The sequence below is a fragment of the Coloeus monedula genome, assembly GCF_965178545.1.
Source record: "Coloeus monedula genome assembly, chromosome: Z".
Classification (NCBI taxonomy): domain Eukaryota; kingdom Metazoa; phylum Chordata; class Aves; order Passeriformes; family Corvidae; genus Coloeus; species Coloeus monedula.
Window position 1 is genome coordinate 72,124,050 of NC_138822.1, and position 25,372 is coordinate 72,149,421.

The 25,372-nt window shown below is 40.0% G+C and overlaps 1 protein-coding gene across 1 annotated transcript; it reads left to right on the forward strand.

The window, feature by feature from the left end:
* Window positions 1-898: 898 nt before the first annotated feature.
* C9 (complement C9) lies at window positions 899-23,484 on the forward strand (the record flags this gene model as incomplete). Its single annotated transcript, XM_082302273.1, has 11 exons — window positions 899-984; window positions 7,068-7,185; window positions 7,853-8,000; window positions 9,265-9,412; window positions 11,056-11,194; window positions 12,660-12,875; window positions 16,315-16,555; window positions 17,946-18,074; window positions 21,962-22,140; window positions 22,349-22,577; window positions 23,324-23,484. The coding sequence occupies 11 exons, from the start codon at window positions 899-901 to the stop codon at window positions 23,482-23,484; spliced, it is 1,794 nt and encodes a 597-aa protein (XP_082158399.1).
* Between the last annotated feature and the right edge of the window lie 1,888 nt (window positions 23,485-25,372).

The following is a 25,372-nucleotide window of genomic DNA, read 5'->3' on the forward strand; positions in this document are numbered from 1 at the left end:
CTGGTCTGCTAGCTATCTTTGAATAGCTGTTTACTCTGAGTCTCTGTCTTAAAGAACAACGAACTGTGATAGCAGGTATGATGAAACAATATTACAAGTGTCTGTGTCTTGCATTCTTGCCTAATAAATGAGTTTATTGTCACTGGATTCATCAAGCTGGACCGAGACATGGTAATTTGGAATATCTTTACCCATTATAATTAAGATTGCATCCAGATATGTAATTCTTAACAGCTAAAAAGCAGGTTATTTATGAGTGACTTCTGTCTTGTGACTGTGTCCAACACAGGATGCCTTACCTCTGGATTACATAAAACTATTGAGAAGGAATGCCCTTCTAAAGAGCTGGCTTGTGGTTTGGCTTTTTGTTACAGAGTGAAAGCTCTAGATGAGTTTTAGTCTCATTCAAACCCACTAAAAATACTGTGTTGTTCCTTTATATTGGCTGGGGGAGGAATAAAAAAGGAATCTTGGGACTTCAGTCCTCCAGTACCCCAAATGAAGATTCCAAAGCTGTTATACACTGAACTTGCTGTTGTAAACAGCTCTTCTTTGGGAACTATTTTTCTTTACATGAGTCACTGTTATGACAGATTTACTAGGCAGTTAATGGCTCTATTAATTCCATACATAATGTCTTTCCTATATTCAAAAGGTACTGTTAAACAAAATTGGTTTATTTTTAACCTTGCAAGTGCTTCACAGTCTTTCCCCATTCAGGAAAAAAGTGGCATTTTCTGAAAAGTGGACTTTAGAGCACTTACAGTAAGGCAGTTTTGGCCAGTTACTGGCATTCTTCAGTACACACAGCTTTGTTTGTTCTCTAGGTAATATATAACAAAAGGAATAAATAAATTACAAATTCAGTCACGACAATTCCAGTCTATTCACCTACAAAATGAGAATCATGCATGTTATCCTGCAGCTTCTAGCCATACTATGCAATGCAAAGATGGTTGCCTCACTTTGGGGGGAAAGCAGAAGGTAAGTGTTCTTTGTCTTCTGCAGCTGTCCCCACTGTTTTGTTTCTCTAACACAGAGTTTAAACATCCCGTGTGGACATTTCTAATGGTACCTTGCTGAGATATCCTATGAAAAAGAAAACTACTTCTTGCTGTATTTTGAAGAGTCAGATAAACAATGGTTTATCTGTTTATTTTGGGTATACGTGACACAAAAAAAGTGACTGATAGTAGTTGAAGCCATATTTTTGCAGGCAGGTAAAGCTGAGGTATCTTTTTTCTGTTGCATGCAAGTTTCAATATATTTCTTTCTGAAGATGCACAGTTTAATGCTGATAGTACTTCTCTTAATATTTAAAGTCTCCTAGATTGCCTATTTCTAATCTTAGAAAATATAGCCCTTGTGTTTTCACTGCAAGTATCACTAGGAGAACAAAGGCCTAGTCCCTACCAAATGATCGTGAAAACATCTAAAGAGCTACTCTACCAGAAATGTCTGTGTCATTTACAAGAATGGTCAAAACTAAGTGATGATAAAATGTGAGCCTTATACTAGACATATGTTGAAGCCAGCCCAGAGGAAGCCACAAAGTTAATAAGAAGACAGAAGCACCTCCTCTACAACAATAGACTGAGAAAGTTGGGGCTCTTAAGCCTGGAAAAGGTTGTGTGGAGACCTCATAGTCCCCAGACCTTCCAGTATCTGAAGGTGTCTACAGGGAACCTAGAGAGGTACTCTTCATCAGGAACTATAGTGATAGCATGAGAAGTAATGCATGTACTCTGAACGAGGGGAAATTTAGGTTAGGTTCTAGGAAGGAGTTCTTTACTTTGGAGGTAGTGAGACACTGGAGCAGGTTGCTCTGGGACACTGTGGATTACCAGCCCTGGGAGTGTTTGCAGCCAGGCTGGGTAAGACTTTGAGCAACCTGGTCTAGTGGGCGGTGTCCCTGCACATGGCAGAGGGGTAGGGACAAGATAATCTTGAAGGTCCCACCTGGGACACCTTTCACTAGACCAGGTTGCTCAGAGCTCCATCGAGCCTGACTTTAAACGCTTCCACAGACGGGGCATCCACAACTCCTCTGGGCAAGCTGTGCCAATGCCTCACTACCCTCACAACAAAGAACTTCCTCCTAATGTTTAATCTAAACCTATTCTCTTCTAATCTGTTCCCCCTTACCCAGTCACTCCATGCTCTGGTAAAAAGCCCCTCTGGATCTTTCTTGTAGGCTCCCTTCAGCTATGAGATGGCTGCAGTGAGGTCACCCCTAAGCCGCCTCTTCTCCAGGCTGAGCAATCCCAATTCTCTCACCCTTTCCTCACAGGAGACGTACTCCATCCCTCTCATCATCCTAGTGGCTTCCCCTGGACTCTCTGACAGGTCCCTGTCCTTCCTGTGCTGGGACCCCAGAGCTGGATGCTGTGCTCCAGGTGGGTCTCAGCAGAGCGGAGCAGAGGGGCAGAATCCCCTCCCTCCCCTGCTGCCCACGGGGCTCTGGATGCAGCCCAGGACACGTTTGGCTCTCTGGGCTGTGAGTGCCATGGCTGGGGCATGTCCAGCCTCTCACCCACAGCACCCCCAAGTCCTGCTGGGCAGGGCTGCTCTGGGTCTGTTCATGCCCAGCCTGTGCTGATACTGGGGGTTGTCCCTACCCAGGTGCAGCATCAGCACTCGGTCTTGTTAAACCTCATCAGATTCCCATGGGCAACTTCTTGAGTTTGTCCAGGTCCCTCTGGATGGCATCCCATCCTTCAGGTGTGTCATCAGCACCACTCAGCTTGGTGTCATCTGCTAATTTGCTGAGGGTGCACTCAATTCCTTTGTCTATATCATTAATGAAGATATTAAATAACACTGGTCCCAGTGTGGACCCCTGAGGGATGCCACTTGTCACTGACGTCCCCTGGGACTCTGAGCCATTGACCATTAACCTCTGGATGTGACCATCCAACCACTTTCTTATCCATCTATCAGTATGGAATTGAATCCATCACTCTCCAAATCAGAGAGAAGAATGTTGTGGGGGACCGTATCAATGGCTGTACAGAACTCCAGATAAATGACACCTGCAGCCCTTCTCTTGTTCCCTGATGGAGTCATTCCACCACATATTGGTCAGGCCCTTGCTCCTTATGTTTTGGTGGTTATTACTACTTTAACATTCAGATCCAATTAAAACATGTTTAATTGTGTATCTTCAGTTAGAAACCATTCAGACAGAAGACATGATTATTAGAGAAAATACATAGCAGACAAAACTGGCCAGCAGTCCAGCTCCCCAGCATACCAAAGGCTATGCAGCTTGAAGATGGTGCTAGCAACTACAGTTGGCAAAGTATGCTCTCAAGTGATGCTATCATGTCTTCAAATTCAAGAAAGATATGCCTTATTTCTTGGTCAGTGATAATTATAAAATCAAGGCTTTTTTTGAGTCATCTGTTTTGTAACTGATGAAGTCAACAGCCTGCTATTCTGAAATATGACTCAACAGCAAATCATCAGAGCTGTGTGGCCTGAGGGTATATAGAGTGTACTGTGCAATCCAAGACAAGGTGCAAATAGTTCTGTGTACTGATTGTGAAACAGCTTTTGCTTTCCAAAGAGTGCTCTTCTGTCCCTCAAACCTCTCAATAAAGGATAGCAGAGAAGATGTTTTGATTTCCATGCCTGTCTCTGAAGTTTATGCTCCCAGCTGTCACCTTCAGTGATGTGTTTCAGTAGCTGAACTGCTTTTACCTCCTCTCCTATATAAATTGTGTGACGTAGTATCTGCTTCAATGTGGTTTTTCAGAAACATTTTTACTTCAAATTTAACATGGAGGTGACAAGTTTGCAAATTTTTGTACTATCTTGGTTCTTGTAAACAATGTTGTTGAATATATGTCCCTTTGAATTCCCAGATAATCTGTATAGTGGATGCAATAGTGGTGTTTCAGACTTTATGAATCATTTGCAGTGAGATTTTTCTGACTTTTTTTTTATTATTATTTTTATTTCTCTAACCTCAAGTAAATTCAAAACCCTAAAGCTGGATCTGCAGCAAATCATGTGAACATCATACAGTATGCTGGAGAAGGCCCATGGGTGTATGTACATCACTCAATGAATATTCTTGCAAAAAGTTGTTAAATTGTGATTATCATAAAATGATAGAATCACCTAGGTTGGAAAAGATCTTTAATTATGTGAAAAATGTTGCCACCCAAAAGTCAGTCAGAGACTACCATCAGCTCTGGTTTGCAGACAGTTGATGGCAAGAGTTCCATTTGCATTGGAAACTTCAACTCAGTCTTTTCTGCCTGTGTTTTTTATTTTAGACTCTAAATAATGACAACCACCTCTGGGAGAATCTTTAGGACCTGAAATAGTTTAAGTCTTATTGCTTCTCTAGGCATGTGGCTGCTTTCCATGATTAATTCTTCTTGCCTGTACGGGTTTTTGGCTCTGTTTTTACATTAATTTAGAAGTTCAGAAATGTATTTCAGTGTAAATTTGTCTAACATCAGAATACTTGGTAACTACTAGGAATACGATAAATATCTGCTTTCGTAAATTCCATTAAATGCTTCAATATATCTTATAGGTCTAGCATCTAAGGGTTCTCACTCCTACTATCTTTAAGGAGAACCTGTCAGTCTTCAACCCAAGATACCAGAACAGATGTTGTTACTCGGATGTTTGCAGTCCTCCATCTGTAAGGAGATGGAAAGGCATTCTGCAGCTACAGTGAGGAACAAGCCGATTCTCATTCATTTGCCGGAGCAGTAGATTTTAATTTTTTCCCATTGCTGACATTACTGTCATGCTGAGTGGTAAGAAAATACTTCACAGAAAACTGTACAGGAACTTTTCAAGAGTTGCTTGCTCAGCATGAAGTATCAGTAAGATGAGCTAATTACAGATGAAAGAGTTGCTTTTGAAGAGGCTACATCAAATTTCAAATACCCTACAGAGATACCAAGCCTAGGGATAGCTTGGAGGGTGGCACAGCGTCTCGCTGATGACAGCCCTTGGCAGGCGAGTCACAGCGGTTGGAGGGCGAGCCCCTCACTCTGAGGAGCGAGCCCCAGGCTAGGGTGGTAGAGGCATCAGCAGAGGCAAAGAAGCAGGACAGACTCTCTGTGTGGGTTCCATGAGCAGGCTTATCACACATGAAGGATCCAGGCACGAAAAGCCAATTTTACAAGAGGGTCCAGAGGTTTTATACTCAGGGAAAGGAAGGCAGGGATAAGGGTAACAACCAATTGTGTAAGGCGGTAGGGGAGGGGTTAACTAGGAAGTAGCCAATGGACATAACTTGTAGGAGGGATCACAGGGAACAACCAATGGGGCATCATGTTACACAGAACTTTCCAGAACTGATACATATGCAACTAAGGGGATAAATATTTATGGCTTTCTACATAAAACTAGGGGAGAACAGAAACCAACCAACTTGTAATAAGGAAATTAAGGAAACTGAGGATTATGGGAACTCACCATCACCACAGAGGTGATCTTAGACATTGGTGCCTGACCACCAGGACTCAAATGCTGTCGTTCCCTCTGGGGCCATAGTGGCTATAGCCACTTGCACCGCAACACAGTTCAGCTTTCCAGAATTTCACAGACCTACTGAATACATTGAAAGGAGCTTCTGAAGATCATCTATGATGTTGTCTTCAAAACAGGGCTTTAGACTAGGTTATCGAGACATCCTGCCAACAGTGTTGCATATTTCCAGAGAAGGACATTCTACTTTTTCCCTGGGTAACCTGTTTCTTGTTTAATAGTTGTCATGGCAAGTGTTGGGCAAGCCTGTGATCCCTGAGCTGGTGAAGACTTGATAGCTAAAAAAAAGTCAATTTATTGTCTCAATAACAACTTAGTACACATGTAAACTGAACATAGAATAAATGGCACCCGAGAGTTGGACCAAATTCTATGTCTTTCTCATCCAAACTGCAGATTTCTTAATCTTGTGGAATCAGATTACATTTGTTTGGACTCCTGCGGTATTTGTATGACGTAAGGGGGTCAAAGAGCGGAGGGCAAAGCCCTGCCCGCAATGAAAACCCATACGTACCTCACACTGCAGGAGCTGCAATCTGCCAACCAGCTCGGCTCAACAAAGAAGGTGCCATTGTAGAGCAGAGGCAAGAGCATTAACTTGGAGAGATGCAGAGAGAGATTGCTTCACAGCAGATGAATAGTTCAAATGTAAGGCCAAATTGCAGTAAGTTTCTGAGAGTAAACAAGGCAAGTCAGACTTCATTGCTCCTTTATTCCTCTGCTATCTACTACTGCTCCCTGTGAAGATTAAGTCACCAGTAAACTTTTTAAACTTCATAAGTCATTCTACAGTGCATCAGTTTTTAATATATACCAGTGGGTGTTTTAAGGAAACTTGATTTCTATTAAGTGATGGCCTTACACTTACTGAAAACTAGAAGTTTGATGGTATTTAGAACTGAGCACCAAAACGACGAGTCACTCTAAAAAAAAAGTAGGCCTAACTGCAAGAGTATTCAACTTGGCAAGCTGAAGAATAGTAAGACAGCTAAACATGTCTGTTTTTTCTAGCAATGTTAAGTTATCCTGTTACCAAGTAATACCTTAATTTATGAGTCTTCTTTCAACTCTGGAAAGCATTTATGCTTTTATCCAGGCTTAAGAGCAACACCATCAAAGTCAATAAGCTAAAATCACAAAGATGTATTGAAGTGCTACATGCATTTGAGATGTGCTGCTGTATCTTTGTCTTTAGCTTTACGTATTGGGGAGTGCAACCACTGTCTGAATAGGAGACTGCAGATGTTCTCTGTATATTATTATTTCATTCTCTTCAATAATATGACCCACCAGAAGAGCATTTGTATGCACAAAGATCTAAAAAACGGGAAAAGACCTGGCTTATTAAGTCTTCAAAGTTTATTTCAATGTAATTTTAAACAACAAAAAAATTTAATATTAGGCAGCTGTTGATACATCTCAGTACCGCTGTGAAAATGAAACAGAAAGCTTGAAGATGCTTCCAAAATACTGGTCTATGGTTTAAATAAAAACTCACATGTGATTTTAGTATACTGCCCAGGACTGTACTGGAATATTTTGTTTGACAGCTCTTCAGAAAAAGCTTTTTACAGGGGAACAAGGGAACTGAATGCTCCATCTCCAATAGACTGTAAACTGAGCAGCTGGAGTGCGTGGGGGCCCTGCGACCCATGCACCACTCAAAGGGTAAGTTGTCCTTGGAAGTCTTTGTTCCAAAGTCACAACCAAAGGGATGATATCTGTCTGCCTGTTGGTTATGAGAAAATGTCAGATTGCAGCTCTTAATACTGGTATGTTCATGATTTGATGAAACCCAAAATAATGTCAGATTTGAAGCCATAGAGTAAGAGAATACTACATCCAGTTCTGCAATACTGCTCAAGTATTCTCATTCAAAATATTTTCTTCATATAAATTACCTATGTTGGCCATGTGGGTGTTTTTGTTTAGAACATTATTTTTCAATTTATTTTTATTTTTTTAAATTGTTTTGTTTTTCAAAAGCAAATGTTTATTTTCTTTGGGGAGTTCTTTTAAGACTTTAAAAAATCAAAGACTTGAAAGCATACAAAGTATAAACGATGCATTTCCACACTGGAATGAAATAAACAAAATAGTATAGTAAACGAAATAGTGAAAAATTAGCATCTCTACATACTAGCTAAGTATTTTAAAACATAATTCTTAATTCAATGTTATTTTAAGCATGAATTGTGCCTATCGATTTTCAACAAAAAAATTCACCAAAGACGTTTCATTTTAGAAAGTTCTAAGTTCAGCTGGAAACCCTGAAGTTCTGGTAGAGTTCTCTTTTCTCTCTGAGCAATATTAATAATGTTATTTGCCTTTCAAGTTTCGCTCCAGACGTATTGAAAGATTCGGGCAGTTTGGTGGAAGAGCATGCCTGGAAGCCCTAGGAGACACACAAACCTGTAAAACCAGTGAAGTCTGTCCTGAAGAACCAGAACCAGACTGTGGTACTGACTTTCAGTGCAGTTCAGGTAAGTTTTGTTTTCATGCCATAGCAAGTAAAGCAGTAACTCAGAAACCACATTTTACTTCTGTGAATACGTTGTATCAGCCTCATGCTAGCATTTAAAAACAGTCCATGGACAGGTGGGTTCAAAGCCACAATGCCAAAACCACAGCAGCAAAACCACTTAAGAAGGGGTACATTCCTCTCATCTTTCATTTTAATTTGCATCTAGTTTAATTTCATCTGTAACTTCTACTCCATGATTAGAAGCTGACCATGCTGACCATATCCTTTCTTCTAGCTTAACTGCCCCACCTGCTATTGAATCACTAGTTTTATGAAAAATCACCAGGAAAAAAAACAGGACTGAAGGCATTTTAACAGAATGGATATGGAAGTTTAGTGATCTAGCTGGTTTGATAGATGTTAGTTGGAGACCAGAATGCATCTAGATCCAAAATAAGGTATAAATTTGTAAAGTAATACAAGGCATATGAATGTAGTGCTCAAGATTCATCAGAAATCAAAACAAAGTAGGAAAAGTTAATAGTAGTAAAACTAGTCAAAACAAAAAGAGAAAGATAGTAAATTAATTTGGAGTTCCAAGACATTTTTTGTATTGTTTTTAACTCAAATACTGAAAAGCGCAAATAAAGCAATTCAAAATTAGAACATAGACCCTTAACTGCTAGTTCACCGGCATTGTGCGGCATTTACAGGTGAGGTTGATGATATCAAAGTGTTGTTTTATTATGCTATGGCTAATTTACCAAAGTCTTTAATCCTGTAGGAAAAAAAAAAGAGTCGCTGTAAAACTTGTGATATGTAAACCCTGTTGCTTTAGAAATCACTATAGTTTTGGACAGTACATATTATTCATATAATATTCAAATAATACAGTCCAAATAACAACAGTTTAAATTATTTCGAAAGAATTCTTTGTTGATGTTTAATTGGTATTTTCCTGTATTCTCTTAATACAAATAAGAAAATCCCAACCAACCTAACAATTGAAGTTTACTACAGCACCATCTAGCATTTAACAATTTTCTTCAGATGACAGCAGTTCTCCTGCCACTTACTTTTCTCAGTCATCCTACTAGCTTATATGTCAATACAGTAGTATGCAGGGTTTTTTATTTGAAAGTGGCAGAGTATAGGATTTTAATCCCTCCTGACAATAGTAGAAATATACCTAGGGGAAGATCTTAATAAAGAGTAGCTGAGGGGGCCATTTAAAGTCCATCTTGACAAAAATGCATTCATGCAATGTTTTATTCCTTGATCAGGTCGATGTATAAAGCGAAGACTTGTATGCAATGTAGATAATGACTGTGGAGACTATTCTGATGAAGATGACTGTGAATCTGACCCACGATCACCATGCAAAAACCATGAAATTGATGTGTCTGAAATTGGTAGGACTGCAGGACACGGGTATGTAGTAAAATGTAGTACTAGGTCTAGTGAAGAATTTGGGACTGACTCCAAAGCCAGCTGAAAAAACTTGGGCACAGTGACATTCCCAAAAGTGGAATCTGAATCATGGTAGCATTTGTATTAAGAAATGCTATGTAGCCTTTGAAAGAACACTTAACTACCATTTTATTTTGTATACTTGTGAGGATAAAATGTGCAGACAGTGTAAATCAATCATAATGTTAGTAAATAGAGCCCTACATAGACATCACATGAATAAACTTACATATTATTTAAATGTAAAGTTTATAGATGTATAGATTTGTTTCTAATAATATTTCACAACTAATCAGTAATTCCCAATTACTTTACTAAAACGCATGCCTAAAAGAGAGAAAATATCTCTTGACTACTTATACAATGGGATGCCTTAGTGCAAAAACACTTTGCGTGCAGCTTTTTTCCAGTATTGAATTCTCCCCTTCACAGATCTTTGTTGTTTACAGGAGCTTTCATCATTAAGTTGAAAATGAATCTTTCTGCTCTCAGACCCTTCTGGGTTTCTTTCATCTCTAACAGAAAGAAAACGTGACATATTGTTTACCTATAAATAGAGTTAGAAGGCAGCAATCCAAATTGAACAGAAGATAAAAGTATACTACAGCATCACCATGTGTTTAATGAAAAGTATACATCCTTTTCATTTCATTTCTTACTGTGCAAGAGCAAAAGTGCTGTGTTTTTTAGCATGGGGAAGTAAACCAAATATATAAGCAATTTAAAAAGTTTCTATTACAATCCATTACTAAGATCTACCATGATAAAACGTAGTATAGAGACTCAGTAGCGATGCTGGTGATTGATGATTTGTTTACCACTTTCTACACTCAGACAGGTACACATATATTTTTCAGATTTAAATATTGGAAATTAAAAGATTGAAATGTATGAAACAGGCACAAAAGGGCAAAAAACTTATACAGAATCCCCCAAGGAGCAGTTATTTTTGGAAATATTTCTTGTACATCAGTATATAGATGCACAGAGCTATACAGCTGTTGTGCCTGCTTTCCTAGTTTCGTAAGGGTTTAGATTTCCTCTCTTATGCTCCAAGAAATGCCGGTATTCCACTAGGTCACACCCTGCAAAATGAGACAATGCTAGGAGTAGCTGTATATTCATTCTAAAGTTTTGATGGATGTTGATAACCAAGTATCTACCAGTAAACAAATATAAATTATTAAAAATATATATACATAGTTGAGATGTACATTTTAAATCTACAAGGAATGCTTTCTCACATGTACTGGTCAAGAGCAAATGTTCTTTCTCACAAAAATATTGGTCAAACAAAAATGGTTTTTACCTTGTTTTATTCCTAAGGTTCTCACCATGTTTGATGTTTAATGTTTTATTTGTTTATTTCTCATACACGTTCCTTCAAGAACTTTACAAAAGATGTATCCTTATCTCCAATACTCAGAGGACAAGACCACAAGAGATGAGGCAAGCTGCTTGGATGGAGCAAGATTCAGTTTCACAGCTATAATCTCCATCTCTTACAGAACATGACTCTTCCACTCTTCATACCATTGTCTACAGGTCATGTGTGCTGACATCCCCTCTTTTGAAGTATAATTTCTCTTGGTTTTTTCTTGTAGAATCAATGTTTTAGGAATGCAGCCACTGGCCAGCCCATTTGACAATGACTTTTTCAATGGTCTTTGTGAACGGGTGCGTGATGGGAACACACGGACGTACTACCGCAAGCCATGGAACGTGGCTGTTCTCACTTATGATGTAAGTTTAAGTCCTTTGAAAACTAGGATGTGTTTAATTGAAAGTCAGGTCCTGGCATACTCTTGGAAGACTCAGCGTATCTCTTGAGTCAGGCAGCAGCTTTTTTGGCTCAAGCTTGTGCTAACGTCTGGAGGAAAACATCTTATGTTAACATTTACTTCAGCAGTTAGGCTCAGTTATGCCAGATAAATTCCCGCATCTTCGTTGCTGCACCCTTGCACAGTAAATGAAACTGTCTTTCTGGAAGGTTTAAAATATGAGCAGAGGAAATGAACAAAAGATGTACAGAAAGGATTATGATACCCAACTTTTACTACGCAGAAGAGCAAATAAGCTACACTTTCAAGGACATGTAAAAGCCACTGATAAAAAGGCAGACATAATATTACAATATTCTTGTCCTACTTGTTTTGTCTAATCAGTGCTGATTTTCTTCTTCCCACTGGGGAAAAAAAAATCTGTTAGGCTTTTAAGTTTCAGACTATGACTTTCAGTGAAGTTTGAACACCAAAAATGTTGATCGTTGAAAAAAAGTCAGATACTTTTCAGAAATCAGAGCATAATTTTGCCTCCTAGATTACTGTAAGTAGGAACTTGATAAAACAAATACAATTTAAACTAGGTCCTTCCCAAAATGAATAAATCTGACCCAGAGATCTCTGGTTATATTTGATTTTGCTGTATAACAATTTTCAGTTGCTAAAATGTGATGTTCTGCTAAAGTATGCTAAAATAAACACTGAAACAGGTATTCTGAATTAGTTATTGTTTTCTGTAAGAAAAGAGGGCAGAATCATAATTCTGACTTATTTCAGAAGTCAGGAGCTTTTAGGAAATCTTAACTGTGTTTTAGGAAAGAGAGACTATTATTCCTCACATAGAGTCAGAGAATCTCCTGAGTTGGAAGAGACCCACAAAGATCATTGAGTCCAACTCTGGACCCTGCACAGGACACCCCAAGAGTCACGTGAGAGCATTGTCCAAATGCTTCTTTGAGGCTTGGTGCTGTGACCCTGGAGAGCCTGTTCCAGTGCCCAATCACCCTCTGGGTGAAGAACATTTTTTAATATCCAACCTAAACCTCCCCTGACACAATTTCAAGCCCTTCCCTCACTGGTCACCAGGGAGAAGAGATCAGTGCCCTCCTCTACCCCTCACAAGGAAGTTGTAGACTGTGTGAAGGGATTGTTGGCACACATAAATTACTTTTACAGTGTTACATGCTGAGATTTAATACTTACTAAATTATAGCCATTGCAGTTTTCTGTTCACTTTTGAACCACTGAACTGGTCCAGACGAGATAGTTTGTGGAGGAAGTGCTATTTCCATTTGTTTTGGTTTAAAAGGAAAAAGAGCTGTAAGAAAATGCATTGATATCCTCTGTAAAAGGTACAGCTTTAAAGTGCTACATAGATTTTTCTACTACTGCCTATTTTGTTTTCTCATACAACCTTTTCTTTACAGACAAAAGCAGACAAAACTTTGTCATCTGTGTACTACACTGATCGTGTGAAAATGCTACGAGAGGTTTACATAGAAAAACAGAAACATTTTAGTGCTGGCTTCTCTCTGAAATACACACCTACTGATGGAAATAAAACTGCTTCAGAAGGAAATTTCAAATATGATTACAGAAAGAATTATACATTTGGTTCCATCCTGCAAAGCTACACAGAAAGGGTGAGTCAACTCTTCTAAAGGTCTTAATGTAACTATTTTACAAATTGTATGGTTTATGCAGTGTTAGAATAAGGCAATAATAATCTAAGTATTCTAGTCAGCTGGTGCTCTTTTGTCATTTATTTTAAAAAAAATAAATACAAGTGACAGTAGGGTTAAGATTTCAGACATGGCCAAAGGGCAACTCAAAGTATCTTCTTTTTCCCACTGTTCTATCTTTGACTAGCAAGCACTCTCATCTTCATCAGGGGCTTGATGTCAGAAAGGATCAAGACCTCTGGTCTCATCCTGATTAGAGAGCACTCTGATCTAGTGCAATGTGGGCAAATTAGATTGAGTATTGTGATGAGAAATTGCCACTGAGTACGCCTACACTACATAAACACAAAATAAATTTTAGTAACAACTGAAAGATCAGATCTCAGACATTTGGGTACATCCGGACAAATAAAATAGCCAGGACTAAAAGGCACAGGCACTAGCACTGGTACATGATAACTCACAGTTTTAGCAGCATGCTGCCGTGACTTTAGTCAGTGCTAGCTCTCATGCTCTCATAAGCAATGCCCATCCTGCAATTCCCCACAGCATGTTTGAAGGGAATGTTCTTGTAGACAGTGTGGAGAAAAGCAAGCCCATTTTGGGATTGCACACAAGCCATACCACTACCTGCCCTTTGAAACAGCGGAAAGACCCTACCCCATTTTATTTGACAGTAAAGAAGTAGCCTTAGCATTTAGTGAGGTCAAAACAAGACAGACCACAAAAAGTGATGTTGTGGTTGAATCCCAGCCAGCAGACAAGCCCCAAGCAGCTGCAGGATTGGGGAGTGAATGGGAAGGGTAAAAATAAGAGAACTCATGGGCTAAGATACAGACAGTTTAACAGGAAAAGCAAAACCCATGCAAACAAGCAAAGCAAAACAAGGAATTCTGTCACTGCTTTCCACGGTCAAGCAGGTGTTCAGCCATCTCCAGGAGAGCAGGACTCTATCACGTGTAATAGTGACTTGGGAAAACAAATGCCATCACTCCAAACATCCCCCCCCTTCCTCCATCTTCAAACCACTTTATACACAGACCCCAATGTCATATAGTATGGAAAATCCTTTGGATCAATTTGAGTCATCTGTCCCAGCTGTGTCTCCCCCAACCTCCCAAGAACCTCCAGCTCCCTTGCCAGCATAGCAGTAAAAATAGCAGAAAAGGTCTTGCCTGTGTGTAAGCAATGTTCAGCAATAACAAAAACATCTCTGTATTATCAACCCTGTGTTCAGCACAAAACCCAAACACAGTCCCATGGTAGCCATTGTGAAGAAAATTAACTTTACCCCAGCCAAAACGAGCACAACATGACATTATGGCCTAATCCAATAGCTGTGTGCTAGTAAAATCAACTGATCAGGTCATATACCCTTTTCCACCCTACCTGCCAATGTCTGTGATTACAATATGCCATCATACTCAAAGCCTATCAAGCCCATAGAGCTAAAATACACCATGTGCAAGGAATACTAGGTTTGCCTCAACTATTAAAATTTTCAGGTTTGTCAGTCTTGTTGTCTAGGACCCATTCAGAGCTCTGCAGGTCAAACAGATACAAGGGAAAGCAAAGCTAAGTTTTATCACTGATGAATTAAAATAATGCTGAAGATGAAGGTCTGCACTATTAAGATAAGCTGAATCCAGCACTGCCTTTGCTGTACTGGTATGAGTTTTCTTGGGATGGAAACAAACCATTTGAACCTCAAACCACAGATGCAAAAGATCAAACTCTATGGCTCAGGGGGTTTTACTGTCAGCCTATAGTCTAGTGACTTGTGATAGGAGTTTTGGACTCAAATTCTTGCTCAGAGATCAGTTCAGAAAATGAGTCACAATCTGTCACAAGCAGAGTTCTATCACTGCAAACTCCTGTGGCTTCAGGCTTGTGGAGTGGCAGTTCCTGCATGAGAACCCTCCATGGCTCACATGAAAGTTAGTGTCAGAAGCCTGGAGGTGCCAGGAGGCACCTGGAGAGAAATGATTTGTGCATGCTGGTTGGCAAGAATATGGCACCTACAAAAATCTCACAGTGATTTAGAAGCCTGAAGATTTCTGCCAGTCTTAAGCAGCATCTGAGTCAGCAGTTTAAGATCCATTAAATGGTGCTGGATAATGTGGTGGTCAGGTCCTAGGTCCTCTTACATACCTCCTTTTGGGCACTGCTATTAAGGGAGTCATAAATACTGCAAATAATAATGGGGTTTGGAAGGGATGTGTTTCCTTAGAGTCTTAAGTGCAACTATTTCACAAGATTTTATTTCACAAGTTATGGGCAGTAGCTAAGTCCTAGTTTAGAACATGATATAAAACCACCTGGAGTGTAATTTACAAAAATATCAGTTGCTATACCTAGCCTTATAATGTATGTATGGGTCAAATGCATCAAATGGATTTTTCTCCTCATTAATTTTCATTTTATAATGTTGTTTTGGAGATTTTTTAATTGGAGCTATGCCCTTCTTTCTGGCAGTCAGGAAGGTTTTGTTTTTAATTGGAGCTGTGCCCTTCTTTCTGACAGTCTGAGAATAACAGGGAAGTGATCCAAAAAAAGAGAGAACTTAGTTCTGCTCTGACTTTATAAACAAAGAGGAAACTCCATCTGACCTGAGTGGGCAGCTTCTGTTCTTTAGCAAGCCATGTACGACTACTTCTCAATGTTATAAAATCAGAAAGCCACTTTTCGGTAGGCACTGTGCTTCAAGAGACCTGTTATCAAATAGATCACAAAGGCTTTGCTGAAATGAGTAAGGGAAGAGTTCTGCAAAATTGGAAGAACTAAAATAACTCCCTTGCTGCTTCCTCAGTTTAAATCAGAGAGCTTTTTAGTTTTTATCAAACAAATTGGTCCCTCTTCCATAATGCTAGATTGAATGCCATGGTGAAAAGCACTGCAGCTTCTTTACAAGTAAAACAGAACAGATTTTTGTTGTAACCGCTTGACTCTGCCTAGCAGGCTGCTAGGTCTGTGAGCACAGCGGGGGTTACCTAGGGCAGTGCGACTGGTCGCATCCCAGAGTCCATTTCAGACAGCCCCACGATGTGGCTCCAGCAGCCAGCAGTGTTACAACGCAGTGGTGGTAAAAGAGGTGGAGAAGGGTCTCTCATGAGAGTTTGAGATGGCTTTATTCACGTGTTGTCTCGATGCCCTCGAAGGCAGACAGAAACCCAGTGGTCTGGGCGCGGGGTGATTTTGTCAGGGTCCCTGGGGCGGTCCCTGGGCGGGGTTGGGGTACAGGAACCAATAGGGAAAGTCTGAGGGAGCGGCCAAGGCTAGGGCAGGGAACAGAGGGAACATGGCATCACAGAATCAGGGGGTTAACAGGTTACCACAGATTTTCCTGCCATGCGGCATACCAGAATGACACTCTCTTCTTTTTTCTTCTCCCTTTATTCAGAACCAAACCTTCCTTCATATAAAAGGACAGATTCAGCTGGGAAGATTCCAAATTCGGAGTCGTGATATCCGCCTCAGAGATAGTTTCCTTCATGATTTAAAATTTCTGCCTACTGAATATGACAAGGGGGAGTATTTCAAATTCCTAGAAGACTATGGAACTCACTATGCGGTCTCTGGAACTGTAGGAGGAAAATATGAACTGGTTTACGTGCTGGATAATTACGCTATGTCTCAACTAGGTATGCTTTTTGTTGGCTTTGCTATGCTGATTGTCACCAAGTTCTCAGACTTTCAAAGAGATGTGGGATGGTAGATCTGTGCATGTGGAAAAATACTGAGAACAGGACAGTTCAGTGCATGCTGCTTGTGACACACCAGTGACATTATAGAATTACATGAATTAACAGAGAGAAGAGTCAACATTTGTAACTTACAGAATTATTTGAAATCTTTGTTTTAAGTCTGTGACTGAGAGGGGTAAAAAAACCTTAAACAAACCTCGTGAATAATTAGCAATAATTGCATGATTCGCAAGAGATCTCCAAAGACTAGAAAACCCACCTAAACCTTAAATCCTATTTGCTAGTTGGTACCTTTTTGTGGTACAATCACTCTAAGAGCATGGTGGTGACAAAAAAGAAGGAATAAATTGAAGTGCTCTCTAGAAACCATATGGAGCACTTAGGTGTGTTGAAATTGATTTTATAGCTTTCAACATTCATACTGGAGTATTCCATATCCTGATTAAGATAGGAGAGTAAAAAATTAATCTTCCTTCACGTGCAGTTAAAATACAGGTGGGTTTGTGCTGGATTAAAGTGATCACACTGGCATAAAGTGAAAAAAGGCAATTCTCATATTGATTTTGGAGATCAGAAAATAAGTACCTGCTGCATGTAGCACCAATAACAATATTACTCTCAAATATTCAGGCTATGCAAAGGGACATGGGGCAAATACGTCACTTATATTTCCCACTATTACTCTGTTCAGCACCTCAAAATTGTGGTTCTGGATTTTTTTTAAGTCCCAATTGTTTAAGTCCCAATTTCAAGCAAAATTCTTTCTTAAGAACTTCCTTCACAAAAGTGAAGTTTCAGATAATGTGTTTGAGTTCAATAAGGAGAAAGGAGGTGTTGGAAACAGTAGTGGGTAGAAGAGGATTAGAATTTATAGAAAAAGTGTAGTTTCAAGAGATCAGTGGCCCTGATTACCTTTTTGGGGGAAAGGAGCAGAGAAACATAATTAAGATTAGGAGAGACACTGGGAGAATTCAGTAACTTAGCACGTAAAAACAGTAAATATTAAGCAGCTGCAAAAGACAAAATTTCAATATAATAAAAGGAAAAAATGGTCCCTAAAGGGACACCTGCTTTCAACTAGATAAAGGAAAACAGAAATCCATTTTTGGTATTTTCCTAATCACCACAAATCTCACCTGCATCTGTTCAGGCACTTCAATTACAATCATTCTCATATTGAGTACATAAACAAGAAAAAAGTAAAAGATAAATGGGAAGAAAAAAGCCACAATCATTTCCAATAGCCCTGAAATGTATTTTGTAAGAATAATAATGTCTCGGTGTTTATGCTCATTCAATCTATCTAATTACCTATTTCTACTTCCAGGAATCACTGTAGAAGATGTGAAGAAATGCCTTGGCTATCACTTAGATGCCAATATTGCATATACAAACATACAAGCCAGTTTTAGTGTTGATGGTGGTAAATGTGAAAAAATGCATGTGAAGGACAAATGTAAGTATATCCTTGGTTTATGTTATGTCTTTTGCTTAAGGAAAGATAATACCAGTTGCTTCCTCTGAATAATCAATATAGTTATTGCTGTTAGGGAAAAGACAAATCCAGTAGACCAATATAGGTGGGATTCACGTGCTTCCATGCTCCCAAGTCAAAACATGGAATGTGTTCCCAGCATGCATACACATGAACACACTTACATGACGCATACACACATATATACATACAAACATCACTGGCCACGCGAATAAATACAGACAAAATACAGACAGCACGCAGGCAAACACAAATGGCACCAGTGGCTTCATCCTTTTCTCCTCTCCATCTGATCAGGGAAAAAGTCTTTTAGTGGGCAATATCACAGAACCACAGGATAGCTGATGGTTGGGAGGGTCCTCTGGAGACCACCTTGTCCAACTCTTCTGCTCAAGCAGGTTCATCTAGAGCAGATGTTCTCCCCAGGCAGCACAGACCTCAGGTATTTCAGTCCCTCCACAATATATATATATAATCAGTACAGATAACTCTAGCAGCTGACCTGAAATATCCAATTGAACCAGCAATTGCATCGTTAGCCTCTCCTGTTAGTGACAGAGATATATAACACCAGGCCCACAACTCCACTACCACTGCTGGTGCAGACTCCCTGACACACACACACACACACACACACACACACACACTCTCTCTCTCACACTCTCATGCTCATGATGTCTCCAGTGAACACCTTAGGTGCTCGGTCTGCCCAGCAATTGGCCCTTAGATCCTCTTACTTCCAGTTGCCTTAGAAATACACTCATATGCAAACAGGTCTCAATCAACCCCAGGACCACGAGGTCTCTCCAGTATTTGGCCTAGATACCCTGGCCACTCCAGTAGCCAGCTCCTCCACTTGTCTTGCTCTGGAGACATAAAATCATAGAATGGTATGGGTTGGAAGGGATCTTAGAGATCATCTAGTTCCAACACTCTATTTTGGAAAGGGATTCAGTGCACTAAATCAGGCTGTCCAGAGCCCCATCCAACCCGGCCTTGAACACTTACAGGGATGAGGCATCCACAGGTTCTCTGGGTAATTTGTTCCATTGCTTTACTCCCCTCTGGGCAAAGAACTTCCTCCTATCATCTAATCTAAATCTCTCCTCTTTTAGTTTAAAACCATTCCTCCTTGTTCTGTCACTATCTAACTGAGTAAAAAAATTGCCCTCCTCTCTTTTTATAAGCCCCCTTCAAGTACTAGAAGATGGCAATGAGGTCTCCCCAGAGCCTTCTCTTTTCCAAGCCGAACAACCCCATCTCTCTCAGCATGTCCCTCACAGGAAAGGTGCTCCAGCACTCTGTCCATTTCTGTGGCTTCCTCTGGACTTGCTCCACAGGATCTACATCTTCCTTGTGCTGAAGATCCCTGAGCTGAACGTAGGTGGGATCTCATGAAAGCAGAGTGGAGGGGCAAAATCTCTTCCCTTGCCCTGCTGCCCATGGTACTCTGGAGGCAGTCCAGGACATGTTTCACTCTCTGGGCTGTGAGTGTTCATGGCTGGGTCATATCCAGCTTCTCACCCACCAGCACCCCCAAGTCCTTTTGGACAGGGCTGCTCTCCATGAGTTCTCTCACTTTTCTCTCAGGCCTGCTATTTCCTGACCCAGGTACAGCACCTTGCACTTGGACTTGCTGAACTTCATGAGGTTTTTGTGGGCCCACTTCTCAAGTTTGTCTGGCTGTCTCAGGATGGAATCCAATCCTTCTGTTGTGTTAACGGCTCAGTTTTGTGTCATCTGGAAACTTTCTGATGGTGCACCTGACCCCACTCACTGATGAAGATAGTGAAGATCATTGCTCCCAAAACAGAGCCCTGAGGGACACCACCCGTCACTGGCCTCCACCTGGACACAGAGCCATTGACCACAACCCTCTGGCTGTGTCCATCCAGCCAGTTCCTGGCCTGACACTAACCGTGCCATAATCAAATCTCTCCTGATGGGAGAGAGTTTTTAAAGTCCTTGCCAGGAGTCTGAGAGATAAACGGGTACTCTCAGCTTTCACTGCTTCTTGGTAGTTGTTTATTAAGTTGTATCAGAGAAAAACAGTCACTAGCATGATCCAGACATAGCACAAAGCAGAGAATGCAGGAGAAAGCCCAATTATCAAGATTTACACAGCCTTTTAAAGATAAATTAACCAATGGTTACTAAAAACGTACATGATTTTTACTTTTCTACCAATTATTTAGTAGCACAGCCAGGAACGGTGGAATTCTTTGTCCAATCATCCCAAACTACTTTTACTGCAGAATATGGAGTAGTAGAAGAAGAAGAAGAAGGTTTGGAGAACAACAACAATCCTCCATTTTGATGTTTTTTGCTTTTATCTATTTACTACATTAACAAACTCAAAACCTCTAAATTTTTCACCCTATGACAATCTTACATAATAGTCTATCACCTAATTTACACTAGTATAGTTTCTAGTTCTTTTCTAATAATAGTCAGTTTTTTCCACGGACAGAAGTCAAGAGCTGTGTTGTTCAGAGGGATGAAACCCCTCAAAACAGGCAGAGAAATATTCTCTGCACTCTGGGTTCCCACACTGGCCCACCAACAAGTCCACCCTTCAAATCCGTATGTCTCCAGTTGGGAGATAAGGAAGTCATATGGGACTGTGTCAAAGGCCTTACAGAAGGCCAGGTAGATGACATCTGTTGGTCATCCCTTGCTGACTGTTGTTGTCAATGCATCATGGAAACCCACCAGATCTAGGCCACAGTAACAGCTGCTCTGGTACTTGGCTCCCAAGCCACTTATCCTATATTCACCTGCTAGTCTGGCTTGACACCTGCTAGTGATCACACACTGGCATATGTATTGTCACTGCTCCAGTTATTACCACTACAAACACCAGGTCCCTATCAGCCCTTGTCCAGCTCTAGATGCCAGCACACAGAGCTCCATACACATGCATGCATGCAGAATAGAGTCCCTTTCCCCTTGGAAACAACTAGAATGGAATTTAATGGTAAGCCAGGACAGACTGCAAAGATGGACAGTACATAACAGACAAGCTCACAGATCAGTCTTTTTCTACATGCAATCAGTCCCTTTTTTTTGCCTTTATCCCTTTATTCTCTCAAGTTTGTTCCTCCCAAAGTCACCTTGAACCCCCCTAACCTTTTCAGTGGCACTCCTCTAAATAGATGCTAAGTATTTGAGTTGTGTAATGCCATTCTTTGCATCCAGAGAGACCTTCCATTGACTCATCTTGCTGTTGATTCACCTTCAGCCCTATCCTTATCCTGCAGGGCTAATGGCTCTGCTGGAATAGGCCTGGGAGGAGTCAAAACAGGCTGTCTTTCTCTGATTACCCTATTTGTGTTTCCCTGCCTGTCATGGTTCCCCTCTGCTCCTTTATGTGTCTGGAGATGGGCTTTATTTCACATGGCATAAAAATTGCAAAAGGGAAGATTATTTACTACTAAGTGCCAAAGAGGCAGTTATTTTCAGTGCTCTGCTCTTGTATTTTAATTATGAAGCAAAAGCTCGTACATTCTAATTCCTGCCCTGTTTTGGTTTAGCTCAGGGGATACAGTAGAATTACTCATTATCTTTTGCTCGTTATCAAAGGACTATGATCCCCATAATGCATCTCAGATTGTCCTATCCCTTCTTTTCTTTTGAGATCTAGGGTTTTCTAATTTAATTGCAAAATAAAATATTTCCTCCCACATGAGAGGTATGAGCAAACAGATACTGAATTCTGCTGCAACCAAGAGTTCCCTCTATAATCATTTTACAAAGAGGGCCTGGCTGCACTAGGGGTACAGATGTTCTTCCAGATGCATGGACATTAAACATCCTTCTTCTTCATCCTCTCTTCCTTTTTTCTGCAGCAGAAAGGAATGATACTGCTGTCATTGATGATGTCCTTTCCTTAGTTAATGGAGGGAAGATTGACTTTTCAGTTAAAATCAAAGAAATGTTACTACGAAGATCCAAAATGGTTGATGTAGAGGATTATATACAGTGGGCTAAATCTTTGGTTGATGCTCCAGCAGTGATACAGCAACGGGTCAGTATAGCTTCTTCAAAGCTGTGGCTTCTTACAGTTTGAAAGCTTTTGTTCTAAGATGGAGGTGAGACTCCAAGTTTATCATGAACTTTCATGCATTTTCTTCATCTTAACCGTTTCTTCAGATGTTTACTCTAGTGATGGCTATATCAAAAGGATTCAGAACTTTGGAAAAGCATGTTATGCATGGACTTTTTTTCTTCTACAGCCTTCTCCAATACATACACTTGTTCCAGTTAAGATGAGAGATGCATATTTAAAGAAACAAAATTTGGAAAGAGCAATTGAAGACTACATTACCGAATACAGTGTGTGCAAATGTGAACCCTGCAAAAATGGAGGCACCCTTGTGCTGGTAGATGGAGTCTGTACCTGCATGTGCTCAAGTTATTTTAAGGGAATCGCTTGTCAAATTCCCAAATCTACATTAGTGAAAGGTTAGTAAATACCCAAATAAACTAAAATGAGCACAGTTGTTGTTAACAATATGCTGACAAAATGAGCCTTCGTAAGAACAGAAGCATTTCATTGCACTTCCTTATACCTACTGCTGTCAAATCTCAAGGGCAAGGTGTGGAAGTTAATGTAAGCTACTGTGTTCTTTCCATAAAGAAGATACTTTAATTTGGAGTTCATTGTCCCACATACACTACTGTGTCTTGGAATGACACAAAGTTCATTTAAGTACACAGGAGTATTATTGAAGCATGGTGCAGTACTGGTAAACTGATTTCAGGCAAAAGCAATCTCACCATGCCTTAAACTATTTTGTCTTCAGTTTTCTGCACAAGCTTGGTGTTTGCTAGAACATGATCATGTTTCACAATTACTGTGCTAGTTTAATATTAGGTTGGTCCACAAGGGTAAAAGGGAAAAGAATGCAGTTCCACAACTGACAATGTAAAAAATGTACTGTGCAGTACATTCATTCTCTGTGGCCAGGTTTTTAACACACAGGTGCTCAAAATGGGCCTTAGAGCATGTTTCCTAGTATGACAAAAATGTTGAAAGCCCAGGGCTCTTAAGCAGTGCCACTGACAAGCACATTTTCAAAAGCCAAATCTTTGTGATGGCTTGTGTGCTGGAGGCTGCAATGATCCACAGGGTCACCATAACTGAGTTGAATCATGGTGTACCTTCAAAGAGGTAGATGAACTAATCCTGCTTGTTGTCTTAATACCAGTTGTGACTGATGGAGGCTGGAGCTGTTGGAGTCCCTGGTCCACCTGCATCAATGGAGAGAGCACTCGAACTCGCCAGTGTAATAATCCTGCACCAGGACCTGATGGCAGACCATGCCAGGGAGAAAGCATTGAAAAACGGCACTGTGAAGAAGGAAAATAGTTATGGTCTTCGAAACCAGGTAATCAGCCTCTTTAAATGGGTTACTGCAATTTAGAATAAATGCTCAGCCAATATTTGAGGCATTTCAGAGACGCAGTTGATGAAGTGATGAATAAATTCACTTTTGTATTTCAATTAAATCTGTGATTTGATACAGCTGATCAACCACCTTGTATCAAATTTATGAATGGTTAGATTTGTATTTGAGTGTTTTGACAAGTAATGTTATATTACAGAACTCAAGATTAGAACAGAATTCTGAATAAGAATAGACTTAAAATACAGTTCTCAAAAAAGCCAGATTTCATCTCCAGTCAGACCACCCATCAAAAAGCTTATGCCTTAAAGAGAGGGAACAGACATGTTTTCCAGAAAAAAAAATACTAAGACAGTTCAGGAGACTGAAGTCTCTTACTTGATAAATAGAAGTCTCTTACTTGATAAATAGAATGCTTAAATCTGATAAAGCTAGTGTTACAGCAGATTTGAAACGTTCAGCTTGAAGAAATGTATTTTAAGAAATGTCTAGGTACATATTTTTTCACAGGTTTTTGGTTGGTTTTTTGGTTGCTGGGGTTTATTAAATTATTATTGTTATTATTATTAGATTATATACTGAAAAGCAAAACAAACAAGCAAAAAAAAAAAAAAAACCAACAAGAAAGAAAGGAAACAAGCAAAACATAACAGGATTTTGAGGATGTATGCTCTGGTCTCTAATCTGGCAAGGCAGACCCATATTTCTTCACCTGCTGAAAACAGTAATAGTTTTCATGCCCAGAAGAAAGTGTTTGGGTTTTATTCTTAACATGTTGCCATAAGATTCTTACCTTCTGAGAGGCCACAAGAGGAAAAGAGGTGGAAATACAGGGAAATATATTGAATGTTTCCCCACTGAAACTACTTGATGGTAAGACTTGCAAGATGTCCTCTACCTGCACCAAAAATATCTATCAGAAGATTTCTACTGCCCCCTCTCAGCTTCAGTAGAGCTCAGCTACATCTAATATTTCACCTGTGAAGCACCCTGAAGAAAGCATGGCCAGCAAGACTTAACAGCCTTACAGACACCTTCCTACAGCATCACATTTCCAGGCTGTCAGAGCTAATTATTCCAATAGTTATTCCACAGGTGGAAAACATAACACTGAGAGAAGAATATGATACAGTTCTCGAAAATCAAGAGTAGTATCATGGGGACAGGTGTAAGTGTTGTAAATTAAACAAACCAGCAAGTGGCAGATTTTAAACAGACTGAAGACTGGTCCTTCACACAATGGGCATACCAAAAGTAAATATGCATTTTAAAACCTCAACACAAAGAAATGGAAGGTTATTAAAGGTAAATAATCATGTTCATTCAGGAAGTCTCTTAAGAATCAATTTTTGGAGGATTGGAAACTATTCTGGGAAAGTATTTCTATGTGTTCCCCTACTCCGGGACATTCCCTAGGTCAGTGCTATCATTAACATGTTCCTGTTCAGCCATGAGACCAAACACCACAATGATTATTCATGACACACACATATTCACCAATGTTTCCTCTGGTATGGCAAAGAAAAAAATACTAACCTAACTAGCTTCTGATATTTGTGTGGTTTCAGACATGTGGAGTACTAACTCTCAAAGCAGAAGTCTGAAATTTAAGTCTTCTGAAAATCACACTATGAGTTTTCATTCATCCTTCACAAAATCACAGAATCTCAGAATGGGTCAGGTTGGAAGGGACCACAGTGGGTCAGCTGGTCCAATCTCCTTGCTCAATAAGGGTCATCCCAGAGCACATGGCACAGGATTCTGTCTAGATTGTGCTTCATTAGAATTCTTTTACATTACAGTCATACCTGGGACACAATAAAATCATGGTCTTCATGAGCTGTGAGAGTA